At 41.6% G+C, this 25,390-nt stretch overlaps 1 protein-coding gene across 3 annotated transcripts in view; it reads right to left on the bottom strand.

The window, feature by feature from the left end:
* The window catches only part of LOC109923003 (F-box/LRR-repeat protein 20), a 123,020-nt gene that overhangs the window by 16,388 nt on the left and 81,242 nt on the right, over window positions 1–25,390 (bottom strand). For all 3 annotated transcript variants that reach the window (XM_048614493.1, XM_048614492.1, XM_048614494.1), the window contains exons 5-12: window positions 20,668–20,762; window positions 17,339–17,407; window positions 14,981–15,076; window positions 10,590–10,716; window positions 6,639–6,713; window positions 4,403–4,533; window positions 3,648–3,708; window positions 3,104–3,148 (exon numbers count right to left, since the gene is read on the bottom strand). In XM_048614493.1, coding sequence (XP_048470450.1) covers window positions 3,104–3,148; window positions 3,648–3,708; window positions 4,403–4,533; window positions 6,639–6,713; window positions 10,590–10,716; window positions 14,981–15,076; window positions 17,339–17,407; window positions 20,668–20,762 — 699 coding nt within the window. The remainder of the gene's footprint in view (window positions 1–3,103; window positions 3,149–3,647; window positions 3,709–4,402; window positions 4,534–6,638; window positions 6,714–10,589; window positions 10,717–14,980; window positions 15,077–17,338; window positions 17,408–20,667; window positions 20,763–25,390) is intronic.

The following is a 25,390-nucleotide window of genomic DNA, read 5'->3' as shown; positions in this document are numbered from 1 at the left end:
TTGGAGGCACTGGATATAGCAAAGGCTACGAGCCCTGACAACATTCCAGCAACAGTATTGAAGACTTGTGCTACACAACTTGCCACTTCCCTCGGTAAGCTGTTCCAGTACAGTTACAACACTAGCATCGACCTGACAACGTCGTAAATTATCCAACTATATCCTGTACATAAAAAGCAAAACAAATCCAACCCGGCCAATTACTGCCCCAGTCTTCTCTCTATCATCAGTAAAGTGACGGAAGGTGTCAGTAACAGTGCCATCAAGTAGCACCTGCTCAGTGATGCCCAGTTTGGGTTCCACCAAGGCCACTCAGTTCCAGACCTCATTATAGCCTTGGTTCAAACGTGGACAAAAGAGCTAAATTCCAGAGGTGAGGAGAGAGTGGCAGCAACAGCCCTTGATATCAAGGCTGCATTCGTGTGTAGCATCAAGGAGCCCTAGCAAGAATCAATGGGTATCAGGGGTCAAATTCTCCGGTGGTTGGAGTCATATGTGACACATAGGAAGATGGTCGTGGTTGCTGCAGGTCAGTCATCTCAGCTCCAGGACGTCTCTGCAGGAGTTCCTCAGGGTAGTGTCTTCGGCCCAACCACCTTCAGCTGCTTCAATGACCTTCCCTCCATCAGAAGGTCAGAAGTGGGGATGTTCGCCGGCGATTGCACAATGTTCAGCACCATTTGCGACTCCTCAGATACTGAAGCAGTCCATTGCATTTGGACACAAGATCTGGACAGTATCCAGGTTTGGGCATACAATAGGCAAGTGTCATTCGCACCACACAAATGCCAGTCTATGACCATCAATCTAACCATTAAATGTCAAGGGGCAGTGGTGTCACCATCACCGAATCCACCACTAACATCATCCTTGGAGTTATAATTAATCAGAAGCTCAGCTGGACTCACCAAATGAATGCAGCGAATACAACAGCAGGAATATTGTGGCGTGTAACTCACTTCCTGACCCCTGAAAGCCTGTCCACCATCTACAAGGCACAAGTCCCCACTTGCTTTGATGACTGCAGCCCCAGCAACATACAAGCAGCTTGATACCATCCAGGACAAACTCTATCTGCCATTTCTCAGGCCACTTTCCCGGTAATCAAAATCCTGCTGTACTTTCTGACAACCTTCCTCACTGTCCATAATACCACCTATTTTAGTGTCATCTGCAAACCTAATCATGCCTTGTACATTCTCATCCAAATCATTGATATAGATAACAAACAGCAACGGACCCAGCACCAAATGCTGAGTCACAGGCCTCCAGTGCGACAAACATTCTTCCACTATTACCCTCTGCTTCCTGCCGTCAAGCCAACTGTGTATCCAATTTGCCAACTCTCCCTGGATTCCATGCGATCTAACGTTCCGGAACAGCCTACCATGTGGAACCTTATCAAAGGCCTTACTGAAATCCATACAGACTACATCTACCGCCCTGCCTTCAACAACCTTTCTGGTCACTTCAAAGAACTCTAACAAATTTGACATGCATGGTCTCCCACACAAAGCCATGCTGACTGCTCCTAATCAAACCCTGTCTTTCTAAATGCATGTATATCTTATCCCTCAGAATCTTCTCAAGTAACTTACCTACCACGGATGTTAAGCTTACTGTTCTATAATTCCCAGGATTTTCTTTGCAGCCCTTCTTGCACAAGGGCACAACATTTGCTACCCTCCAGTCTCCCAGGACCCCAACCATGGCAAATGATGATGCAAATATATCAGCCAGGGCCAACACAATTTCCTCTCTAGCCTCTTGCAGGGTTCTTGGATGTATCTGGTCAGGATCAGGAGATTTATCCATCTTCATACATTCTAATACGTTCAACCCTGTGATATGGACTCTCCAAGATATCACCACCAACTTTCCCAAATTCCCAAGTCTTCACGTCTTTCTCTATGGTAAACGGCAGAGAAATATTCGCAAGGACCTCGCCCATCTCCTGAGGTTCCACACATACATGTCCACCTTGGTCCTTGAAGGGTGGATTCTCTCTCTAGTTATTCTTTTTACCTTTAAACATACTTAGAGGGTATCTCTGGATTCACCTTAATCTTCTCAGCCAAAGCTATATCGTACCCACTTTTTGCCCTCAGATTTCCTTCTTTAGTAAACTCCTGTAATCCCTCTCTACCTCCAGGGCTTCCCCTGATCCCAGCTGCCTGTACCTGAGGCATGCCTCCTTTTTACTGGTCAAAGCCTCAATACCTCTTGTTATCCTGGGCTCCCTACTCCTGCCAACCTTGCCCTTCACCCTCACAGGAAACATAGACCATGAACTCTAGCTATCACACTTTTAAAGGCCTCCACTTTGCCTGCAAACAAACTACTCCAATCAACCTCCCTGCCCCAATTTAGAACTTGAACCTGTGGACCAGTTTTGTCCCTCTCCATAACTATTTTAAAATAAATAGAACAATGGTGATTGGTCCCAAAGTGCTCAATCACCTGTCCTGCCCTATTTTCCAAGAGTGGTTCAAGTTTTACCCCTTCTCAAGTAGGGCCCTCTATATACTGCTTGAGGAAACTTTCCTGAACACACAAGTTCCACCCCATCTAAGCCCTTAACAAGTTGCTTTGCCAAGTACAACTATAGAAACTGGAATGGAGGCAAAAGACAGGGAGAATACAATAGTAAAGTACAGCACCAGGGGTCCTGAATTGGAGTCAACTTGGGAGCAACAAATTGATGCTAGATTCCTCTTAGGAACCAAAGAAGAAAATGGTGACTCTGAGGCATTAACAGATTTATTGCTGAGCTTCCTACAGTTAAAAATCAGCTCTGACTAAAACCCCACCAGCCTAGCAGAAGTATCAAATTTAAGACTAGTTTCAGCAAATGGCCTCTCCTAGTCACAAGAACGAAAATGAAGTGCATCAAAAGAAAACCTGTCATTGCGTGTGGTCAATGCAGATTGGGACAGTATACCAGACTGTAATTTGTGCAGCTGAGATTGGGCTCAAATGCTAGAAAGTATTATTACTAAAGTGAAGATGGTCTGCAGCAAAACTGCTGTCATGAGGGAAAAAAAAAATCACTATTCATTTTATAAAGCAAGAGTTTGTAAAAGTGCTCTGGAAGTTGAATCACCTGAACACACTCTTCCAGATCCATCTTCTCAAGTTCGTGGCAATTCTGAAAACGGAAGCAAGTTGTATTAAGGCAAAAAGGAAAAAGCAATGATTCCCCTGCTCCCCAATAAACAATCTTTATACAGCCCTTTTCTGGGTCCAGACAGATTTTCTGTTTAAATGCCAAATCTTCAATAGATTAAAAATTGATGGGAGGGTAAGAAAAGTCTGGTCTTCCAGGGCAATTCAGATCATACACAAGCCAAGAAGTCTGACTTATTTTTGGGTTTACACTTCTCTTTGAACAAGGTGATGTTTTGTCACAAATACAAATCAGAACACCAAGCACACAGTCAGTCACAGACTCATTCTGAGCATCGGCTAGTTTCTTTAAACAAACACTTCAGCAAATCCCAAAAGAAAAGTGCACAGCGTCTATGATGCTGAAGACTTAATGCACATCATTGTAGTGTATATTTTTCAGACACTAACCATTTATCCTCCAGGCACACAAAACATCGCTTCAATGCACAAGGCTGCACTTGGGACATGCTTACACTTACCCGAGCTAATGTCGTAAATCCCACATCTGTTAACTGTGAACATCTAGCAATCTCTAATATCCTGAGAAACAAAACACAAAAAAAGTCAAAAAAGGGGAAAACAAAAAACTCACTAATTTGTCTTTTTTGATCCACGCAAGAGTTTTAAATCATTACATGTACAATTGGAAACAGAGGGGAATGATTTATTTCAAAAAGTACTCCATTAGTGACAAACCTCTTAGATATACCCCGAGCATTTTTTTTAATGCAAATTCTTTTCTATGGTAGGTCTTCAGTTCAAGTCAATTTGGTTCAAGGGAAGTAACAGGTCTTAACAAAATGGCAACCCACTCCTTCCTTTTTGACTGTGGACAATGTATTTCTGGTAACTAATGATTTTATTCTAACTTTTACAAGGTTCCTTTCTTTTGAAATTTTATGCAATTTAAATGTAACATTTTATGCACTGTCAATTAAAAAAAAACAAAGGTCTAAAACAGCAAAGCTTTCAAGATCCAGTTTACTCTAATGACTGCTGACAAACTCCCAGGTGCTCCATTGAATGTTGTCAATAGAAGCCAAATCACTCAAAAAGCAAAGCACAATATTAATGAGAAAGCACATAAAAAGAGGAGTTTTTCTCTTATAGTCGATGTAACTGTGAAACAACAATTAGAATATTACTTTCACGTAGTTATGCTAGACGATTATATCAGGAGTAGCACTAAAACATGTCATTACTCAGCTGCTTCTGATCGTGTAGCTGTGCCTACCTAAGTCGAATGCAGTTCTGTCCCAGTGCGTTCAAAATAGCATCAGTGATGTTACTGCAGCCAGAGACACAGAGCGATTGAAGTTTATGACATCCTCTGCAAATTGTAATCAGTCCCTCATCTGTGATTTGCTGTGAAATGACAGAAAAAGAGAGCAATGACTTACAGATGAGACAGTGATGACATACATTCCTGCTGGTGCATCCACTTGAATTCTCTGCCTGATAACTTGCCAATCTTTCCCTATGGAGTAGGGGGCAACATATACCTATTTGTGCTTGGTTTCGATGAAAGGTTCTACAGCAGCACCAATAGCTTATGGTGAGTAGGCCAACTGCTTATCCTGTCTTTCAGGAAAGACGGCATATTGTTGGAACAGGGAGAGCAAAAAAAAAATGACCATCTTAAGAAAAAAAATGAAGAAAGTCAGGCTGATAAGGAAATGTTAAACAGTGGCTTCATATTTCAAAGTGTTAAAAGCACTGGTGATTTTAAAGGCAGGAAAGATGCAATTCTGCAGAGGAAAAAAGGATCAGTGAGAGAAAAGGGAAGTCGTTGGGTGTCAAGATGAAACACCGGCAGACTTGTTGGGTCAAATAACATTTCTCTATGCGTAATAGTTCTGATCTGCCTTCCAGTATCAAGGACCATAACATTATGGCATTTTCAAAATAACAAGCTCAAAAAACACAAATTACACCCAGCAGGAGGATTTCCTGCAAATAATCTGCAATTAAACATTTGTATTAACTTCAAAAAAAATTAAGATGGGCCTCACAGAAAAATTGAGAAACTTAAGAGCTTTAAGATTCCAGATGAAACGGAAACAGCTCTCAAATGACTCAACTTGTGTGCTTCCTCTATCTATGAGGAAGTGCTGTAAGGAACTTACAGAGCAAGTACAAGAAACTCTGACTTATTACGTAGTTGAGGAGGCTAAAATCTTAAGATTATTTTTTAAATCAACCTGTTGAGTGATGTTATTACACACCTCTTGAGCAGATGAGACTTACATGCAGGCCTTCTGGCTCGGAAAGAGGAATTCTACCACTGTGCCACAAGAACCCTAAACCGATTTACTGCTCGAAAGTGATCGGAGTGGAGCTCAAACTTCCAATCTTTTGGCAACACTCAATTAAATCATTGTATAGCCAAGTAAAGGCTGGTGGCTCAGTATTAGGGGCAGGCAGTGTTTTTAAACATATTGGGCAAGGAGTAAATAAGAATCAGAGGTAAGGTGGTCTAATTAAATAGCATTTATTAAAACATAAAAGGGGATAAAAATACTTTCACCAAGATATTAGTTCATTGCAAGTTCTGCAAAGTTCACTGGCTTAACTATTTTGCAATTAAGTGCAATATTACAAAGGATACAGACATCTAAGGGCACTTCTTTTTTTTGAAGAATGAAAAGATGTATTTCTAGGTACGGACACATCAAGACTACTTGATTTAATTAATAATAGTCCAGGTTCCATCCCTGGACTGTGCTGAGAAGCACAATTAGCAGAACAGAGAATGACATCAGCTGCAAAGTGAGACCTGTTTACAGTAACGGAATTAGGGAATAAAGAGGGAGTCATGAACAGTTCTCACTGATTTCCTGCTGCATGGTGTACAGTGTGTCAATGCCAGCCAAATGATGTCTTTCACAGTTGAAAAGCCAGCAGGCTGGCATAATAGCTCTTGGGCAAAGAGCCAAGGGTACCATCACTGAACTCCCTCATCCTCATTAGGCAGCAACTTTCTCTCAAACAAAGAAATAGGACATGGAGAAAAAAAGGTGAAGGAAATTCTACAAAATAGTCAAGATGCTGAGATAACACAGTGTGGAGCTGGAGAAACACAGCAGGCCAGGCGGCATCAGAGGAGCAGGAAAGCTGAAGTTTTGGGTCGGGACCCTTCTTCAGAAACTTGGTTACAACTTAATGGTTTTTAACAGATTAAACAAGATCCAAATTACACGTAAAAATATTATAAGTTTGAATATTCTTTTTGAAATGCCAATATCCAAGGTTGGAATTTTTCTGCAAGCTGTGCAGAAATCAGAACAATTGACACAATGCAACATTTTTGAGGAAAAGTGAAACACTGCTTCTCAGCAATATTTTTTCAGATACACTTTTGCAAGAAGTATTTGGTTCTCCTACAAAACACTGAAGTTTAACAATGTTTAGTATTTTATCTTAGAAATGTTTTAGAGCGCTGTCTTATAGCCTCCATTACATGTACTTACGGAGCAAGTTTGGAGGTTCAGCGTGACCAGCTCAGGACAGTGAGCACCAATGTATTTCAGAGCTTCATCTTCTAGCTGCGTGTGTAGCAAACAGGTACAACAAAATCGTAATTTAGCAATTTGACCATTCTTAGTTGAAGAAAATCTGTATATTAAATAAATTTCAAATCACAAAAAAATTTAGCTATACCTGCTAATTAAGTCATTGCTATATCCAACCCCCAGGAGGTGAACAGAGGCAGTAAATAAACCCCATTATAACAGCCATGTGGCATCATTTTTGAAAACCAGGGTAACATTAATCACTGCATTATGGTAGTTTTGAGTTTGAGGAACCTGAGTGCCCATATAGCTTGGACAGTAAACACTTCACAGTACCTCAAATCATTAGTCTTATAATAAACTAATCCCATGCATAAATCCAAATTTTGAAGTTTCCCCAAAAACGACTTTCACAGGTAACAGCACTGCAAATGACAGAACTTTATTCTGAAATTATTGCTTTATAATTATAACTAGCAACAGCACTTTGTAACTGGACATTGTTGGCGCACAGCTGTTACAACTGACGCACTTAAGATAATTAAATTTTAAATAAACTTTTTAAATTCAGGGTGAAAGACAGTGATGAAAAGGGATGTGAGACTGGCTGGTTTTGCCTGGGTAGACTTAGATTCTCAGGCAAATGATTAAAAAGGCAAAGAGACAAAGAAACACAGTGACAGGCAGAGAATGACCGCAGGAAACGTCACAGCTGCTGCACTCAGCATAGGAAGGGACTACTCCCTGTTAGTTACCAGGCAAAATGCGCATTCTAGGTGCATTGTTCTAGGAAGATAGAAAGTTAGACTAATTAAAGTGTGCTCTTCCACTAGATCATACTGATTTACATAAACACCATTTTCCTGCAATACCCCCAAATCCCTTTGATACTCTCTGGTCAAAAAAGTGGATCCCATGGAAATTTAAGGTCACAGGAAGATTCACCTCGCCAAGGTCAGGAGAAGGAATCACCAATGTGAGGTCTTTTGACTACAAGTTGCTTTGGGAATCCTCAGAAGGGGCAGAGGGAAATTACCTTTGGCTTACAACTCCAGCAAATGGGGAGAAGTGAGCCATTGGAAGCTGGGAGTAACTTTGGACTGTTTGCTGAAATGCCTATAATTCTGCAGAGACTGCAGCATAATGTAAAACATGGCTTTGGATTACTAGTGCCAAGGAACTAATAAGAAATATCTTCTTTAGTGTACCACTAATACTCTAATGTTTAGTCAATGTTAACTTTGGTTTATTGGGGACAGAAAAGGTCTTAAAAACTTCAAATAATACATGTGATTCTATTAAATCAGAGTTTCCATTGACTGACTATTTTCGTAACAAAGTGTTTTTCAGTTATGCAAGAACACGTGTATAGCATAAACCCGTTCAGCTTCTGAACTAAAGCAGAGATATGTGGACCAAAGGAGGCACACTTTACTACAACACTGGCACCAGGCCGATGCTGAATCTAGGTTAAGTTTTTCTTTACTTTTAACTGCAACTTCATAGCAAAGTAATATTGCCCCACAATACCTTTTCTTACTGGAAATTACAATACGTTGGCAGCACAGAATCAGACTGTTCAGTTCCACAGATCCACATGGTGCTTATCCTCCGTTAAAAAGAAATTCCTGCTATTTATCTTCATCTAATCCCATCAACACTTCTACTCTACATCCTGTAACTTGCTTATCCATTAGATGGGGAGTTGGTAGCACAGCAGTAAACCATTGGAATGGCAATACAGAGTTCCAGGTTCATGTCTTGGAGACATGATTTGATTCCTAGCAAGGAAGATGGTAGTGTGAATTCAATTTTAAAAAGTTTAGAATGAAACTCTGGCCACACAAGCCCACCTGGTTCACTACTGTCCTTCAGGGAAGGAAAATACCTCTTTACCCGGGCTGGCCTACATGTGACTCCAGACCCACAGCAATGTGGTTGACTTTTCACTGCCCCCAGGGCAGTTAGATTTATTAGTAATAAACCTCACTACAACCCCTATTTCTGGTCCTTATCACAAATGGGCAAATCTTATCTACACTTGCAAATCCTTTCATAACATTAAAAAAAGTAACCTCAGGAAAAATTCTAAAGAAAACACGTTTTCACTTCTAGAGCCTATTTGAGAGAAGCAGTGGAATAATACATTTGTCATAAACCACAATCCAGAAAAGAAACAAGAACAGGCCATGATTACTGCAGGAGAGCAAAACAGGAGCAGCACCAGGCAAACCCAAAAGTGAGTTGTCAGCCAGCTGAAGCTACAAAATACGACCACTTGTATGCCAAACAGAGCAAGCAGCAAGAGACATGGCCAGGCAATCCCACAACCTAGCATCTAAGCAGAGTCTTGCCACATCCTTTCATGAATGGTAGCGGACAATTAGACAACTCACTGGAGAACAACTTCTCTGCAGAAGTTTGTCAGGGTAGCGTCTTAGGCGCAACAATCTTAAGCTGCTTCAAAGACCTTCCCTCCATCATAAAAGCCAAGTAAGGGGTGTTCACCAACAATTGCACAATGTTGAGCACCACTCTCGACTCCTCAGAAAGTGAAGTATTGCTTATCAAAATACAGCAAGAACTGGATGATACCCAGGTTCAGGCAGACAACTGGCAAGTAACATTCACGCCACTTTGTGTCAGATGACAACCATCTCCAAGATCCAACTGCATCATCACCACTGAATCCCCCACTTCTTCATTCTCACAATTACCATTTAACAAAAGTTGAACTCGACTAGCCATATAAATACTTTGGCTATAACAACACATCAGGTGCTGGCAATACACTGAATAATTCATCTCCCAATTCCATAAAGCGTGCACACTGTCTACAAGGTACAAGCCAGTAGTGAGATGAATACTCTCTACTTGTCTGGATGACTGCAGCTCCAACGTTGAAGAAGCTTGACACCTTTTATCATAAAGCAAAGCAATCTGCTTGATTAGCACCACATCCACAAACATCTACTCCCTCCATCACCGATAAACAGTAGTACACACTGCAGACAAACAATGCTCCTGCCTCCACACCTTCCAAACACGCAATCCCTATCATTTAGAAGGGCAAGGGCAACAGCTGCATAAAACACCATCCGCAAATTCCTCTCCAAACCACTCACCAACCTGATTAGAAAAGAGTGTCATTCCTTCAGTATCACTGGGTCAGAGACCTGGAACTCCCACCATAATGATATTGTGGGCCTACCCACACCAACTGGACTCCAGCAGTTCAAAGCGGTAGCTCACTACACCTTCTGAAGGACAATGAAGGATGGACAACAAACACTAGCCCACAATGCCGACATCCCATTAAGGCATTAAAAAAATTGAGTCTTTCAGGTTAGATCATTCAACTAGGCCACAGCTGATCTGTATCTGTAAGTGCATTTACCCACCTAATTCCATAAAGTTTAAATCTCTGACCTAATAAAAAATCTAATCGAGTTCAGCTTTGAAGCTTTTAATGAAACCGACATCAACAGTTTTTGGGAGGGAAAGAGGGGTTGTGGAGTGAAGCACTCTATTTTCACTATCCTTGTGCAAGGAATTGCTTCTCACTTCATGCACCAGAGTAACTTTGCTTTCTTTGTAAAGTTGTATTTAAAAAGGATGAAAATTGTGCAATCAAAAATTGTAACGCGATTACCAAACTACTTATAGGCAGTACTGTAATTCCAAGATAATATGTACAGCTGAAATACTTCTGCAATACTCCACTTCAACCTTTGTTTGAATCATTTTGCTATAGCTCATAATAATCACATGACCACAGAAAATAAGCTAAAAAGCCTTTAGTATTTTAAGATGCCAATCCAGTATTGTCAGCCAGACTCAATTTTCTTTTTACGTCAGTGTTGTTCTAGCAACCACACAACACAATACACAGTGGATCATTACACAGACCTGTGTACATCCTTTAAGAAACAGAGCCTTCAATCCACCGCAGCCTCTCACTAGTGCCTGTATCCCATCCTTCGTCACCTGGTCACACCAGGATATATTCAGCTGTTCTAGAAGTGGACATCCCTCACTGAAAACAAACAAAACTCTTCAAGAATAACTGTAGACATGTGACAGTGACAAAAAATTGCACTTGTAACTTTAAGCAATATGAAAAAGGATAAGTCCATTGATTCTGAGCTTGCAGCAAGAATGCTTAGTTCACTGGCACATCATATTGGTGACAGAACTATAATACTGCACTGTCAATTCTCTAATCAGAGCTCTTGTTCAGTGAAGCTCCGACTGGAAGCACAGGATCACGGAATAAACGCTCGGAAAGTAACATCAGTAGTGTGAAAAACATTACTTTTCTTATGCTAAAAATAAGAGCAAGTGAAACATTATTGTTTATAATCAGATAAATGAAGGATATGAGTTTGCAGTGTATTAATAGGTTGGACCACATCAAGATGAGCAGTTACAAATCACGAGGTTCAAATTCAAAGTGTTTATAAGTCAACCCCAAAATGCATCATTTTTACACAATACAGTGTAATATTATTTAAAAAACTGACTAACTTCTGTGTCTGCTTGTTCTTTCTTCCACTACCAGAACTCGGACATAATTTGTCAGATAACAATACTGTGCTGTGTGATTATTTAACAGTGGGGTGATAATTAACAGAAGATGCAAAGAATGTTTATCTTCTGTAATTATTTGAGAGCTATCTATTTACAAACACGATGTTAGTTTTCATATGAATGCTGATGACAACATATGCCTCTTGACTAGATTGTTGCTAAATTATCAAGCCACTTATTCAGTACATCCAGTAGTGGAGGAACAGAAAATTCCTCCAATTGAATACTAGAATAACTGAAGACATGGTTTTGAATGCGGACTGAAATCTCTGTCCCTAACTAAGGACTCCATCACTTTCCCTGCCAACATTCCGAGACTAAACCAATCTGTTCACAAACTTGGTGGCACATTTAACCCCAAGATAAGTTGCAAACACATATTGGTGTGGTATCACTAAAACGGCCTATTTTCACCCCCCCTAACATGACGCTTGTCTCAGCTCATGGGTTGCTGAAACCCTCATTCGTAACTTTTGTTACCTATAGGTCCAACATCTCTAGCACACTTCTGGTATGTAACACACTTAATTGTTCTACTTATTGGTGGCAACGACTTCAGTTGCCTGGTCTCCACACTTCAAGTTCCCTCTCTACACCTTCTGTCTCACTTCCTTCCTTTAATACATTCTTTCAAAGCCAACTCTTTGACTATGATTTTGGTCCATCTAATCCAATACCTCATGTAGCTCAGTCATATTTTGCTTCATAATGCTCCCATGAAGTGCCTTGGGACATTTCATTATATGCTATATGAATATAAATTGTTAATACTGTCAACTGGACCTGGGAAATTTCAGATACTTGCCTGAGTAAATCGCTTTCAAAACTTCTTTTCTCCAATTTACACACACCTCCCTCTCGCACAATGCTACCATTAATTCACTGAGGAATTTCATCAGTGATCTCTTAATACATTATAAAATATAGAGTAGTGCAACCTTAATTTCCCTTGTGGCCTAGACATGTAAATATATCATTCTTATTGTGGTCACAGTGCTGTAAAATCAACCTTCCTTTTAGAGCCACACAGATCAACAACGCAGTTTTGTCACTAAACTACTACAAATGATTCCCCAATGATATAAAAGATATTAAAGAGAATAAGTACCTCCAGAGAGCATCATGATATTCAGAAATTGGAACTTTCCAATTATGGAAGGAACCAGAAGCTGCTATTTAATTGTAAATAAATCAAAATCAATGCAGGCAATTAAAAGAGCTCAAGGCTGTGGTTAATCTCAAAATAGTTTAGTTGCCACTCAGACACTTTCAAGGTTGTTTACAGTTTATGGCACAAATTCTAAAGCTACTCCCGATTACATTAGATATTTGCAACATATTTCCTAGGTTCTGATGCATTCCCAGAATGTGGGTATTGCCAGCAAGCCTAGGAATTATTGCATGTCCCCCACTGCTATGAAGCTGGTGATGAGCTGTATGATCAGGAACTGCTATTCTATGTAGTGACTTGACTCAACTGAGTAGCTGACTGGGCCACTTGAGAGCTGGCGTTACATATAGATCAAACCAGGTAAAGATGGTGGGTGTCCTTCCCCATCAGATCTTGGTGAAACGTGTTTCTTTTGATAAAATGTTAAGCTAAAAGCTTAGTGGTCACGTCAAACTGAATTCTCCGACTGGACTGGTGGAACTGGGAGCTCAAGTTCTTTAGTTATTAATTTAGTAACGTAGCTACTGCCCAGGATGCAGTCAATGGTGTAGTTTTAGAACTGTGGATTATTAATCCTGCAAAACTATTTTTTGTATTTTCTGGATGCAAAAGTCGTAAGATTATAATGGAAGTAAACTACCATTCAGTTGCCCATTCTTCAAAATATTATCATCTTTAAAACTCCAGATGACTACCCTATCTTGTGCTGTACTGTAACAGAAGTCATACATTTGCATACTTCCCTTCATATTTTTAATACTAGACTGCATTTCCCCAATTAGCGCTTTATTTCACGTCAGCAATAACTTTTGCTGATGGTTAGTTACTAATCTGCAATAGGCCCCAGTTACTTTGCTTAGGAGTGGAAACAAAAAAAGGACCCAAAAGCAAATGTTAGACTATCCAATCACACCACTTGACATAAAACGGCATTGTGTATCACTAATTTCAGTTGAAGCACTGTTATTGAGTTGAGTTATCTAGTATTGTAAAGAACTATACTGATCCAAATATGATTTACAAGGGATATCAGAATGGTCTTGCTACATTGGAGGTCTTACTGTGGTATCCCAGCTCAAAGAGGCTGTCAGAGTTTCCTTAGATGCCCCTAAATTTTCTTGTCCTCCATAGAGGACAGCACTTTCTTATAGGGATATTGACAAACTTTAGACCTCCGTATCGAGAGAGCATTGATCTTCACATATCAGTATCCCCATTTTGTCTGTCACTACACTCTGGTATTCCAATTTGGTGCCACACTGAGCTATTAACCAAGTTCAAATTCAAAAGAAGAAAGTTGGCTTTCACCTTTTTAAAAAAAAATTAAAGTCAATAATTGTGATACAAGACCATACAAATCTCTTGTTGTTCATCTGACTTGTGCAATTAATGGTTCAGAACTTTGAAGGAGGAAGGGTGATAAAATCCAAGGGAGAGTAAACAGGGTCATTATCACGTGTTTAGTTCTCAAAAAAGGTTGGCTCTGAATTTGGAATCACTAAGCTAATGAAATGTTGCCTCTTTCTTTTCCATCCTCTGCCTTGTGGCACATCATGATAAAGGCTACATTTTAAAAGCAGTAACTCTGCCCCTGCTGAAAAGTCAGTGGGGAGACCAGCTATGATCCTAACAGCTATCCTGCTGCTATTTAATATCAGGAACAGTGCCAACTGTTTTAAGACAAAACATCCACCCTGTCTCAGGAGCAAATCCCACCTTCTAGAACTGACAACTATATTAACCAGCAGTTCCACAGTCCCACCAGCAGCAGTGAAAACACTGGGACTAAGGCAGTCCCAATGCTGAGAAGCCCAAGTAAGTTCAAAGTCAGGGGACTTGGGAAGCCAGGAGGAGGAGGACTTGGTGGGGGCGGGGGGAGGTATCTTTTGGCATGACAGAGTACAATAGTCCCCAAAAGAAAATCTCTTGGCTTTCCCAAATTAGCTCTCATAGCAAAAACAAATTGCTGAAGAAACTCAGCAGGTCTGGTAGCATCTATAGGAAGAAAGCAAAACTAACATGGAGTCCAGTGACTGAAGAGTTTGCAGAGTGAAATACTGGCAGCTTTGGAATAAGACCCTTACGTGGCATTAATTAGGCATTTAACGGTCTTCATAAGCTTAAGAGTGGATGGGTAGACTGCCCAGCATTTCTCCTCCCCCTGCCCCAGAAAATTTCAGACCAATCGGGGTGGATAGGTAAACAGCAGGAAGACCACCTGCTGGATTTTATATGCCCCACCAGCTTTAAACGTGCTGTTGCTGCATGGATTGTGTGAAAGTAGCTCCTTCTTAGAAGACGTTTCAGCCATTGCATCCTATCATGGTCAAATATTATTGAAATACTGAACCGGTATTATGCATCCAAATCTTTGGAACATCTGCAAGTTTGTTAATTCACAATTTACCAAAACTCATTGTATATCACAGATGCAAACAGGTTCACAGATCAAACATTAAACAGAGTACTTACAAACCATACTAAAAGTTAACTAACACAAATTAATAAGTTATTGAAGTTCTGAATCACCGAAACTCACCTCAGAGCTTTCAAAGAAAGGTTTGTGATAGATGTGCATGAAGCTAGGTCTAGACTTCTTAGCTTGGAGCAGAATTTACTTAGACTAGTACAGGTTCTGTAAAGAAGCACAACCTATAAAAGTTATCAAGAATCCAATCTCCATTCTGCCAAACAATTTCATTATTTGAGAGCTATTCTCCAATTATTTCAATGAGAATCCACCCTCCTTTGTTCTCTCCACAGTTCCTGTCTAACACACTGACAATTTGCAGCATTCTCTGCTTCTATAAGAATGGCAACAGCAGGCAGGCAAAATTCTAACAACCATTGTTTTGTTTAACCACAAGATTTACTTACATAAAAACCTCACTTGCTGAGATAAGTGAAGAGCTCCCATTTAAAGAATAAAGAGAGTAAAGTCTGGGAAAAATAAACTGAACATTTAGCATTTTAATTTCCTGCACTGTGGATTGAAGAGTTCAGTTAGAGTAGAGAACCTGGGTTAGATGGGATATCGAAAATGACAGAGGGAACAAAATCAACTTCAGCAACTATAATTAATCAACCTAGGTCTTTTAGTATATCATGCAATTTCTAGTGTGCACACCAATTCATCTTTATATGAGCAATGACTGTATAATTGGATTGGGAAATTGCAATGTGTCTCCATTATTTGAGGAGAGGGAGAGACAGAGACAGACACAGACAGACACCCTGAGAGACAGGATAGCTACAGACCTCTCAGTCATGGGAAAGCAGTGGGAGTTGGTCACTCAGGACAGAGCTGATCTGGATATTACAGCTGACTAGACAGTTTTCTTCGATGTCTGAAATCAGGCCTGACCAATTCAATAGATTTTTTTTTTCAGAGAAGTCAGCAAGATGATGAGAGAGAGCGAGAGCGCGAGCGAGGACCATGGCACTGTAGATGGCTATTCAAGTCCATGGTGTCTGCATGAGCCGAATAAACTAGCCCTACTATTCTAAATAAAAACCGAAAGGACTGCGGATGCTGTAAATCAGGAGCAAAAACAGAATTCGCTAGAAATGTTCAGCAGGTCTGGCAGCATCTGTGAAGAAAAAAAAAAATCAGAGTCAACGTTTCAGGTCCTGTTCCGAGAAAGGGTCACTGGACCGGAAACATTAACTCTGACTTTTCTTTTCTTCACAGATGCTGCCAGACCTGCTGAGCTTTTCCAGCAACTTCTGTTTTTGTTCCTATATTGTAACTCCACTTACCAGCATCTGGTCTGTAGCCATGCGGGGTTACACTGTTTAAGGGCAGATCCAGGTTCCTTATAAAAGTGTGAAAGTTTCTGCCTCAACACCTAGTGTCTATGGACATTGAAACGACAGACAGACAGACAGCAAGGTTTCTCATGACAGAGATTAAAAAGTAACAATGACAGCAAGGTTTGTAATACCCTTGCAGCAAGCTTGGAAATTGCTTCAGCATTAGGAGACAGGCTGGTGATAAAGAGTACATAATGATTGGTGACTTGTCACTTGTGGTAACCACAGAAATTCGTGCTCACACCTCAGCTTTTCGCTTTTGTTATGAAGGATGCAGAGATGAAAGAACAGAAAATTGCATATCCAAGTTTACGGATGACAGCAAGTTAGGTAGCTCAGTAGAGAGTGCAAATGGGAGCAGAAACTTGCAAAACAGACATTGATAGATTAAGTGGGTGGGCAAAACCATAACAAGTGTGGAATCACACACTCAAAATGAAGACAGACCGATGTGAATATTTTCCCAACGGTATGAAATTAAGAATTCCAGAGGAGCAAAAGGGCTTTGGTGCCCATGTACGTAAATCACTTTTCTTGTCGAGGACAAGAAAACAGAAAAGGCTAATAGAATACTGGCCTCTACCTCGAGGTCTAAGATACAATGGACAGGAAACTGTTGCAGCTGTATGAAACTGTAGTTCTACATTCATTCAAGCCAAATCCCCAGCATCAATATTCCTGTTTAACCAAGATATGCCAAAGTAGTTAATTAATGCTGTGTACACTATTCACCAGTAGAGAAGCACTCTTATCAACAGTAGAAGTACTTATTCAGAACTTCCTTTTTTCCCTTCAGAATATTGACTAATACATAGTCCCACAGATGCACAGTTCCCCTCATGTACTTCATGTGTGAAATGGCTGTTCAACACAAGAGAAATTGCACAAAGCATTTTTTTCTTAAATAAACACATAATCCATCATTACATCCAGTGAGCTATTACTTCCCAATTAATCCCTTTTCCTAGTCTTAGAGGTATGGCAGCCTCTTCCATTACAACACCTGTTTTCCTTTTGATACAAACCTGGATGAGGGGGCAAAGGCTACAGCTAGCTCTCAAATGACTGCATTTAGCTTACTTACGCATCTGTGATTTTTGTGCATCCATTCAGATTTAACTGTTCAATATTCCTGCAGTTCTGAGCAAATGTCCTAGAGCAATAACAAGAGAAGAGAGAGAGAGAGAGAGACAGCAGTTATTGCAAATAAAAAACTCAAAAACTTGAGGTGCACTACAATACTAGTAAAAATGAGAAGAAACAGGATATTTCCACCAAGTAGATAAATACTGGTGTTGAGTCAATATTCTTCTCCATCAATAAAACAACAAAAAACAATTTAATTTATAAAGCATCATAATTAGACAAATATCCCTAGGTGCTTCACAGGAGTATCAAATATAAAGCATATCAAATACAGCACATTAAATTGGCCCATAAAAAATGTAAATATTTCATGACGAATGATTAAACTTCTATTCTCTCCCTGTTTATCTCAACTAGTAATTTGTACCAATGAGGAAAACAATTCCTGGGTAAAGATCTCACTTGGATATCTCTAATTGATTGAAATGGTATGCTAAACAGAGACGACAAAATTAAAAACAGTTTGCAGGGTAGCGTTCAACTCACAAACCAAAATCAAGTTATAAGAATCATTCACACTAAAGAAAGAATCAAATTGTACACTATCAGCAGGCTGATTATTCGAGGGTTAACTTTTAAATGTGGTCACAGCAAAACGGGGACGACAGCCTGACAGTCATAATAAGTTGCGGCTGGTTAGTTTTTATTTTCCCTGAAGTTAATCATTACTTTCCTAGATTAATCATGAGCCATCATTAATATATCCATGTTCAAAGCTACTATCGCTGATATATAATCATAGCAGCAAAGAGATCCAACAAATGCACTGAGCCTGAACTCGCGTTTCACTTGTGGCAATATTTATTTCATCTTTTGTTTGAATGTTTGCTATTTTTTTAAAAAGCTCTACAGAAGATAGATGACAGTTGTGGGGAAAGAAAGAAAGAAAAAAAAAGTGTTTTCCGCAGCGAAAAATAACACCTTACGTGGAAGAACATTCTTATTCAGCTGCAGATGTCGAACTTCAATGACCACACTATCACAATCACAGAGATAATGTCTCATCAATCTGAAGAGTCACACTATGCAAGGTGGTTAATATTATTTATTTGCCTCCAGGTCCCTTTATTTGTTTTATTTTAAAATTCATTCGTGGAAAGTGCATGTCATTGGCTCAGCCAGCATTATTGCCCATCAGGTAGTTAAAAGTCAGCCACATTGCTGTGGGTTGGGAGCCATATGTAGGCAATACTGGGCAAAGATGGCAGGTATGGCTTCCAAAAAAAAAATGAGTGAACGAGATGGGTTTTTCCGACAAACAAAAACAAACAGTTTCACGGTTGTTTTTGTAGTCTCATGCCAGATTTTTATTGAATTCAAATTCCACCATTACCATAGCAGGATTCAAACTCAGGACCCCAGAACACAACCTGGGTCTTTGAATGAATAGTCTAACTTTGTCCCAGTTGAAAGAATTTACCACAACAACAACAACATTTTAGAAAGCTGCCAAATGCCAAATATTAGGTTTTTCTCATGGTAGCATATTGATGCCTTCAGCAGGAGGGAGGAGGCAGAACAAAAATGAAAGAGGACCGTCCTCCTTTCTGACAGTCAGAAGTTTGTGTGTGTCACCTTCCTTGGTTAGTGGATTATGCTGCGTGCTACAGAGAGGGATGCTTTTGCTTTCTTTCTGAAATAGAAAAAAGGCGTCAAGAAGTAAAACACCAAGAGTGAACTGGTGTCCCAAATTTCCAATAATGTTACTGGGCGTCTTTCATTAAAGGTTTGTGCATAACACTATCTCCCAACTAAAGCAACATTCCCTGCAAAGCTCACTCACTATCCTCAGATCAACAAGATGCCAGAAGACATGCACTCCCTCTGCTCAGAGTTGGTTTGACTACGTTTCCTTGGAGAACCCATAGAGTCCGACAAGAATCGTCCCAGTGTGGAAATTGGGAAGCATACTCTTAGGGAAGATTTAAATTGAGTTCATAAAAAGGGCTCACTTAAAGAGGGTTCTGAGGAAGGGTCACCGGACCCGAAACGTTAACTTTTTTTTCCGCCACAGATGCTGCAAGACCTGCTGAGCTTTTCCAACAACTTTGTTTTTGTTCCTGATTTACAGCATCCACAGTTCTTTCGGTTTTCATTACATAATTTTAAGTTGTATTTCTTAGAGTATGTCAAAACACAGGAGTGACCTGACTGAGGTATTTCAAATTTTAAGAAGTATTTGATAGGGTGATGTGAAGAAACTATTTCGTTTGATAGGGGAAATCAAGAATAGAGAGAGTTATGAACTTAAATTCAGAGCTATGCCATTCAGGAGCTAAATCAGAAAATGTACAGTCATAGGGTCAAGATGTACAGCATGGAAACAGACCCTGTGGTTCAACTTGCCCATTTGCCAGCATTTGGCCCATATCCCTCTAAACCCTTGCTATTCATAAAGCCATCCAGATGCCTTTTAAATATTGTAATCTGACCAACCTCCACCACTTCCTCTGGCAGCTCATTATATTCACACACCACCCTCTGGATGAAAACGTTGTCCCTTTAATCTTTTTTATTGCCTTCATAAAAAGGGCTGGAAGAGTTCTAGCAAATTTATCCAGAAAATACTGTTTAATATTGAAACAGTTTAACATTTCAGGACACAGACTAACAGATTTTTGTTTTGCAATAATGTGAAGGGATAGCAAGCAGAGCAATTATACCCAATTAAAAACTTCTGTGGCACAGTGGTAGTGATTCTACCCCCACACTGGGAGGCTCAGTTTCAAGTTCCATGGGCCCCCGAGGTGAACAGATTGATTAGAAAAATGACTAAAAAGTGGAAAAGAAGTTTGAGTTGAAAGGCTCATGCCTGTTCCTGAAGTCCAGGTTGATGGGCTCAGCTCAAACGGGTCTCTGTGCCTATGTGTATGCTGAACATGTTCCAACATACAGCATAATGGATGCCTTTTGTAGGAAACTTCAAGGACTACGATGTGCCTTGTAATTCCAGTAAAACCCAATGCCAAGCTTGGGTTCAAGCCACAGTAAATAGCAAGGCCTCAACCCACAATAAATCAGGCTAGCACTGAAGGTGTATCCCAACCCTCAAGGAAGGAGCATCACACTCCCCACAATAAATACGTAGCTAGAACACACGGGATGCATCCCTAATAGGGGTGATGCTTAACCCCATTCTACTTATTTCCAGCATCTTCAGCCTTACTCAAAGTCTTCCCCTATGTCACCATTTGGGGAAAACACAGGCATATGCCAGCACTACTTCATCACCCATCACTAGTAAATAGATTTAATTCACATTTTTACCTTAAAGAGTTGTCACCCACTCCAAGACATCCTCGCAGACTAAGCTTCCGTAAAAACCCACCACATCTTTTGGAAATATTTTCTACCACTCGGCCCTGTGTTATCAAGAAAAATAATTTCAAAACCAGAATTTTTTTTTTCCTTATAATATGGAACTTTGACACTTATACAGGATGCGTTATTGTGAAATCTAAATGTGCAGTTTTCAACGTTGCTTTCGAAATGCAGTGGAACCGTGCTCAAATATTTTAATTGAAAGAAATTTGATCCTGATGTAAGTAAGTGCTCAGAATAATAGAAATGAAAAATAAAAAGTGAGATGCACACTGGATTCACCAGCATTCAAAGGTGAAAAGACAGGTTAACATTTTTTGAGTAGAGGTCCTTGGAACTGGGTTTACTGGCATTCCCATAAAAATTCTTCTGTGTTTCCACTAGACAGATTTACAGTCATGATACTATAGCCATAAAACTGAAAAAAGTTCATGAGTAAAGGACCAAACCACATTACCAACCTCTCATTTATACTGCCTTTTTAAAAGGCATTGCAAGTTCCTACACAAACTAGTTAGTATCAAAATCCTCCCGTCAGACACGTCTGATGGTCTGACACACCCACCAATGTCACTGTTGTTACAATCCTTTTTCAAGGCACACACCAGAAAAAGTCAGGCCAAATTTAGGAATTTGCTTCTCCCAACATATTAATTCCTGCAACATTCGTGGACAAGAATGAAAATATCCTAAAATATATTATTTCAAGTAAATAATCTCTCTACATACAGAATGAAATGAGTCAGCACAACTATTGAAAAGTATTTTATATGATAAGAGATATGTCCAACAAAGGATGCTCAGGGATAAAAAGATTAAGCAGCCAATGGAATGACAGATATGCACACTGCTGCCAATTTAGGCACTGGAATTGGCTCAACAGTCAGAAAGGCAGACCAACAATAAATGCCTGGCAGTCTGGACTTTGGACTCAAGTTTTAAAAATGGAAAATGTTGGAATCTTATGACTAGTCTATCAGCATCCAAAAGGATAAAGTTAAAGATAAGAACTCCCTTCAGGAGTGAGGGGGGAAAAAAAAAAAAAAAGTTTGACTACTTTTTCTCTTCCTTTATCACCATTACCCAAAGTCTGTTCAGTCCCATAAAACAACTCAGTTTGCATTCAATACTGAAGTTAAAGCAACAAACATTAACTTCTATTCTGATGGGATTGTATTTTTTCCAGAATGTTTTCCCCTTTCCATCTTCAGATCCAATTAAATGGTCTGTGACAGAGTTAACACAGACAGCCATTGCATTAACGAAGAACAGGAACAGGCCCTTCAGCCTACCAAAACTACACTGACAACATGTCTTCCTGAAAAAAAAACTTTCCTGCATCTACACAGCCCATATCCCTCTATTCCCGGTCTATTGTATCTGCCTCCACCACCTCCTCCGGCAGCACATCCCACGCACTTAACACCCTCTGCATAAAAAACAATGCCTCACACATTTCATTTATATTTACACTATTTTACCTTAAATAATATCCCCCTAATAATTGACACTACTACTGAGAAAAAGACTTCAGCTATCCATTCTATCCATGCCTTGCATAATTTTGCAAACTTCTATCAGGTCACCCCTTGCTCTGATGTTCAAGTGAAAATAAACCAAGCTTGTCCAATCTGTCCTCATAGCGAATACCCTCCAAGCTGGGCAACATCCCAATAAACAATTTCTGTACCCTCTCTAAAGCCTCCACATCCTTTTGTTTTATGTGGTAACCAGAATTGTATACAGTATTCCAAAAATGGTCGAACTAAAGCTCTATACAGCTGCAAAATGACTAGCCAATTTTTATACTCTATGCCCCAACTGAAGGTGGTAAGCATGCCAAACGCCTTCTTAACCACTAATTTCACTTGTGTTGGCACGTTCAGGAACTGTGAACCTGTACACCTAGACCCCTCTATGTTAATGCTCCTAAAGGGTTCTGCCATTTACTATATACTTGCCTCCTGCATTAGGTCTTCCAAAATGCATCACCTCACATTTGTCCAAATTAAACTCCATCTGCCATTTCTTCACTCAAGACTCAAGCTTATTCTCCTATATCCCGATGCATCCTCTGGCAATCCTCCTCACCACCCGCAGCTCCCACAGACTTTGTCTCTCGGCAAACTTACTGCATTCTCCTCCAGACAACAAGGTTACCAACATTGGGTACAGATCTCCAGTTAGAAAAACATCCTTCCATCACTGACAGTAGGAACTGCAGATACTGGAGAATCCGAGACAACAAGGTGCAGGGCTGGATGAACACAGCAGGCCAAGCAGCATCATGGGAGCAGAGAGGTTGACGTTTCGGGCCTAGACCCTTCATCAGAAAAGGGGGAGGGGAAGGCGGTTCTGAAATAAATAGGGAGAGAGTGGGAGGCGGATAGAAGAGGGATAGAGGAGAGGATAGGTGGAGAGGAAACAAACAGGTCGAAGAGGCAGGGATGGGGCCGGTAAAGGTGAGTGTAGGTAGGGAGTTAGGAAGGGGATAGGTCAGTCCAGGGAGGACGGACAGGTCAAGGGGGCGGGATGAGGTTGGTCGGTAGGAGATGGAGGTGCGGCTTGAGGTGGGAGGAGGGGATAGGTGGGAGGAAGAACAGGTTAGGGAGGCAGGGACGAGCTGGACTGGTTTTGGGATGCGGTAGGGGGAGGGGAGATTTTGAAACTTGTGAAATCCACATTGATACCATTGGGCTGCAGGGTTCCCAAGCGGAATATGAGTTGCTGTTCCTGCAACCTTCGGGTGGCATCGTTGTGGCACTGCAGGAGGCCCAGGATGGACATGTCGTCTGAGGAATGGGAGGGGGAGTTGAAATGGTTCGAGACTGGGAGGTGCAGTTGTTTATTGCGAACCGAGCGTAGGTGTTCTGCAAAGCGGTCCCCGATGTAGAGGAAGCCACACCGGGTACAGCGGATGCAGTATACCACATTGGCAGATGTGCAGGTGAACATCTGCTTGATGTGGAAAGTCTTCTTGGGGCCTGGGATGGGGGTGAGGGAGGAGGTATGGGGGCAGGTGTAGCACTTCCTGCGGTTGCAGGGAAAAGTGCCGGGTGTGGTGGAGCTGGAGGGGAGTGTGGAGCGGACAAGGGAGTCACGGAGAGAGTGGTCCCTCCGGAAAGCAGATAAGGGTGGGGAGGGAAAGATGTCTTTGGTGGTGGGGTTGGATTGCAGATGGCGGAAGTGTCGGAGAATGATGCGTTGGATCCGGAGGTTGGTGGGGTGGTACGTGAGGACGAGGGGGATTCTTTTTTGGTTCTTACTGCGTGGACGGGGTGTGAGGGATGAGGTGCGGGAGATGTGGGAGACACGGTTGAGGGCGTTCTCGACCACCGAGGGGGGGGAAGTTACGGTCCTTGAAAAACGGGGACAACTGAGATGTATGGGAGTGGAATGCCTCATCCTGGGAGCAGATGCGGCGGAGGCGAAGGAATTGGGAATAGGGGATAGCATTTTTGCAGGAAGGTGGGTGGGAGGAGGAGTATTCTAGGTAGCTGTGGGAGTCGGTGGGCTTGAAATGAATATCGGTTTCTAGGTGGTTGCCCAATATGGAGACAGAGGGGTCCAGGAAGGGGAGAGAGGTGTTAGAGATGGTCCAGGTAAACTTAAGGTTGGGGTGGAAGGTGTTAGTGAAGTGTATGAACTGTTCGAGCTCCTCGTGGGAGCACGAGGCGGCGCCGATACAGTCATCAATGTAACGGAGGAAAAGGTGGGGTTTAGGGTCGGTGTAGGTATGGAAGAGGGATTGTTCCACGTAACCTACAAAGAGGCAGGCGTAGCTTGGGCCCATGCGGGTACCCATGGCTACCCCCTTTGTCTGTAGGAGGTGGGAGGAATTGAAAGAGAAGTTGTTGAGTGCGAGGACGAGTTCGGCTAAGCGGATGAGGGTATCAGTCGAGGGGGACTGGTCGGGCCTGCGGGACAGGAAGAAGTGGAGGGCCTTAAGGCCATCTGCATGGGGAATGCAGGTGTAGAGGGACTGGACGTCCACAGTAAAGATGAGGTGTTGGGGACCGGGGAATTGGAAGTTCTGGAGGAGGTGGAGGGCGTGGGTGGTGTCACGGACATAGGTAGGGAGTTCCTGGACCAAGGGGGAGAAAATGGAGTCTAGATAGTTGGAGATCAGTTCGGTGGGGCAGGAGCAGGCGGAGACAATGGGTCGACCAGGGCATTCAGGTTTGTGGATTTTGGGAAGGAGACAGAAGCGGGCAGTGCGAGGTTGGGGAACGATGAGGTTGGAGGCCGTGGGTGGGAGGTCACCTGAGGTGATGAGGTTGTGGATGGTTTGGGAGATGATGGTTTGGTGCTCAGGAGTGGGGTCATGATCAAGGGGGCGGTAGGAGGTGGTGTCGGAGAGTTGGCGTCTGGCCTCGGCGATGTAGAGGTCAGTGTGCCATACTACAACTGCGCCTCCCTTGTCCGCGGGTTTTATGGTGAGGTTGGGATTGGAGCGGAGGGCTGCACGTTCTGCGGGGGAGGTTGGAGTGGGTGAGAGGGGTGGAGAGGTTGAGGCGATTGATGTCTCGACGGCAGTTGGAGATGAAGAGGTCGAGGGAGGGTAGGAGGCCTTGGGGTGGTGTCCAGGAGGAGGGGGTGTGTTGGAAGTGGGAGAAGGGGTCAGTAAAGGGAGGGTTAGGTTCACGGTTAAAGAAGCAAGCATGGAGGC

The sequence above is a fragment of the Rhincodon typus genome, chromosome 30, assembly GCF_021869965.1.
Source record: "Rhincodon typus isolate 14 chromosome 30, sRhiTyp1.1, whole genome shotgun sequence".
Lineage (NCBI taxonomy): Eukaryota > Metazoa > Chordata > Chondrichthyes > Orectolobiformes > Rhincodontidae > Rhincodon > Rhincodon typus.
This window is presented reverse-complemented; position numbering and strand designations above follow the sequence as displayed.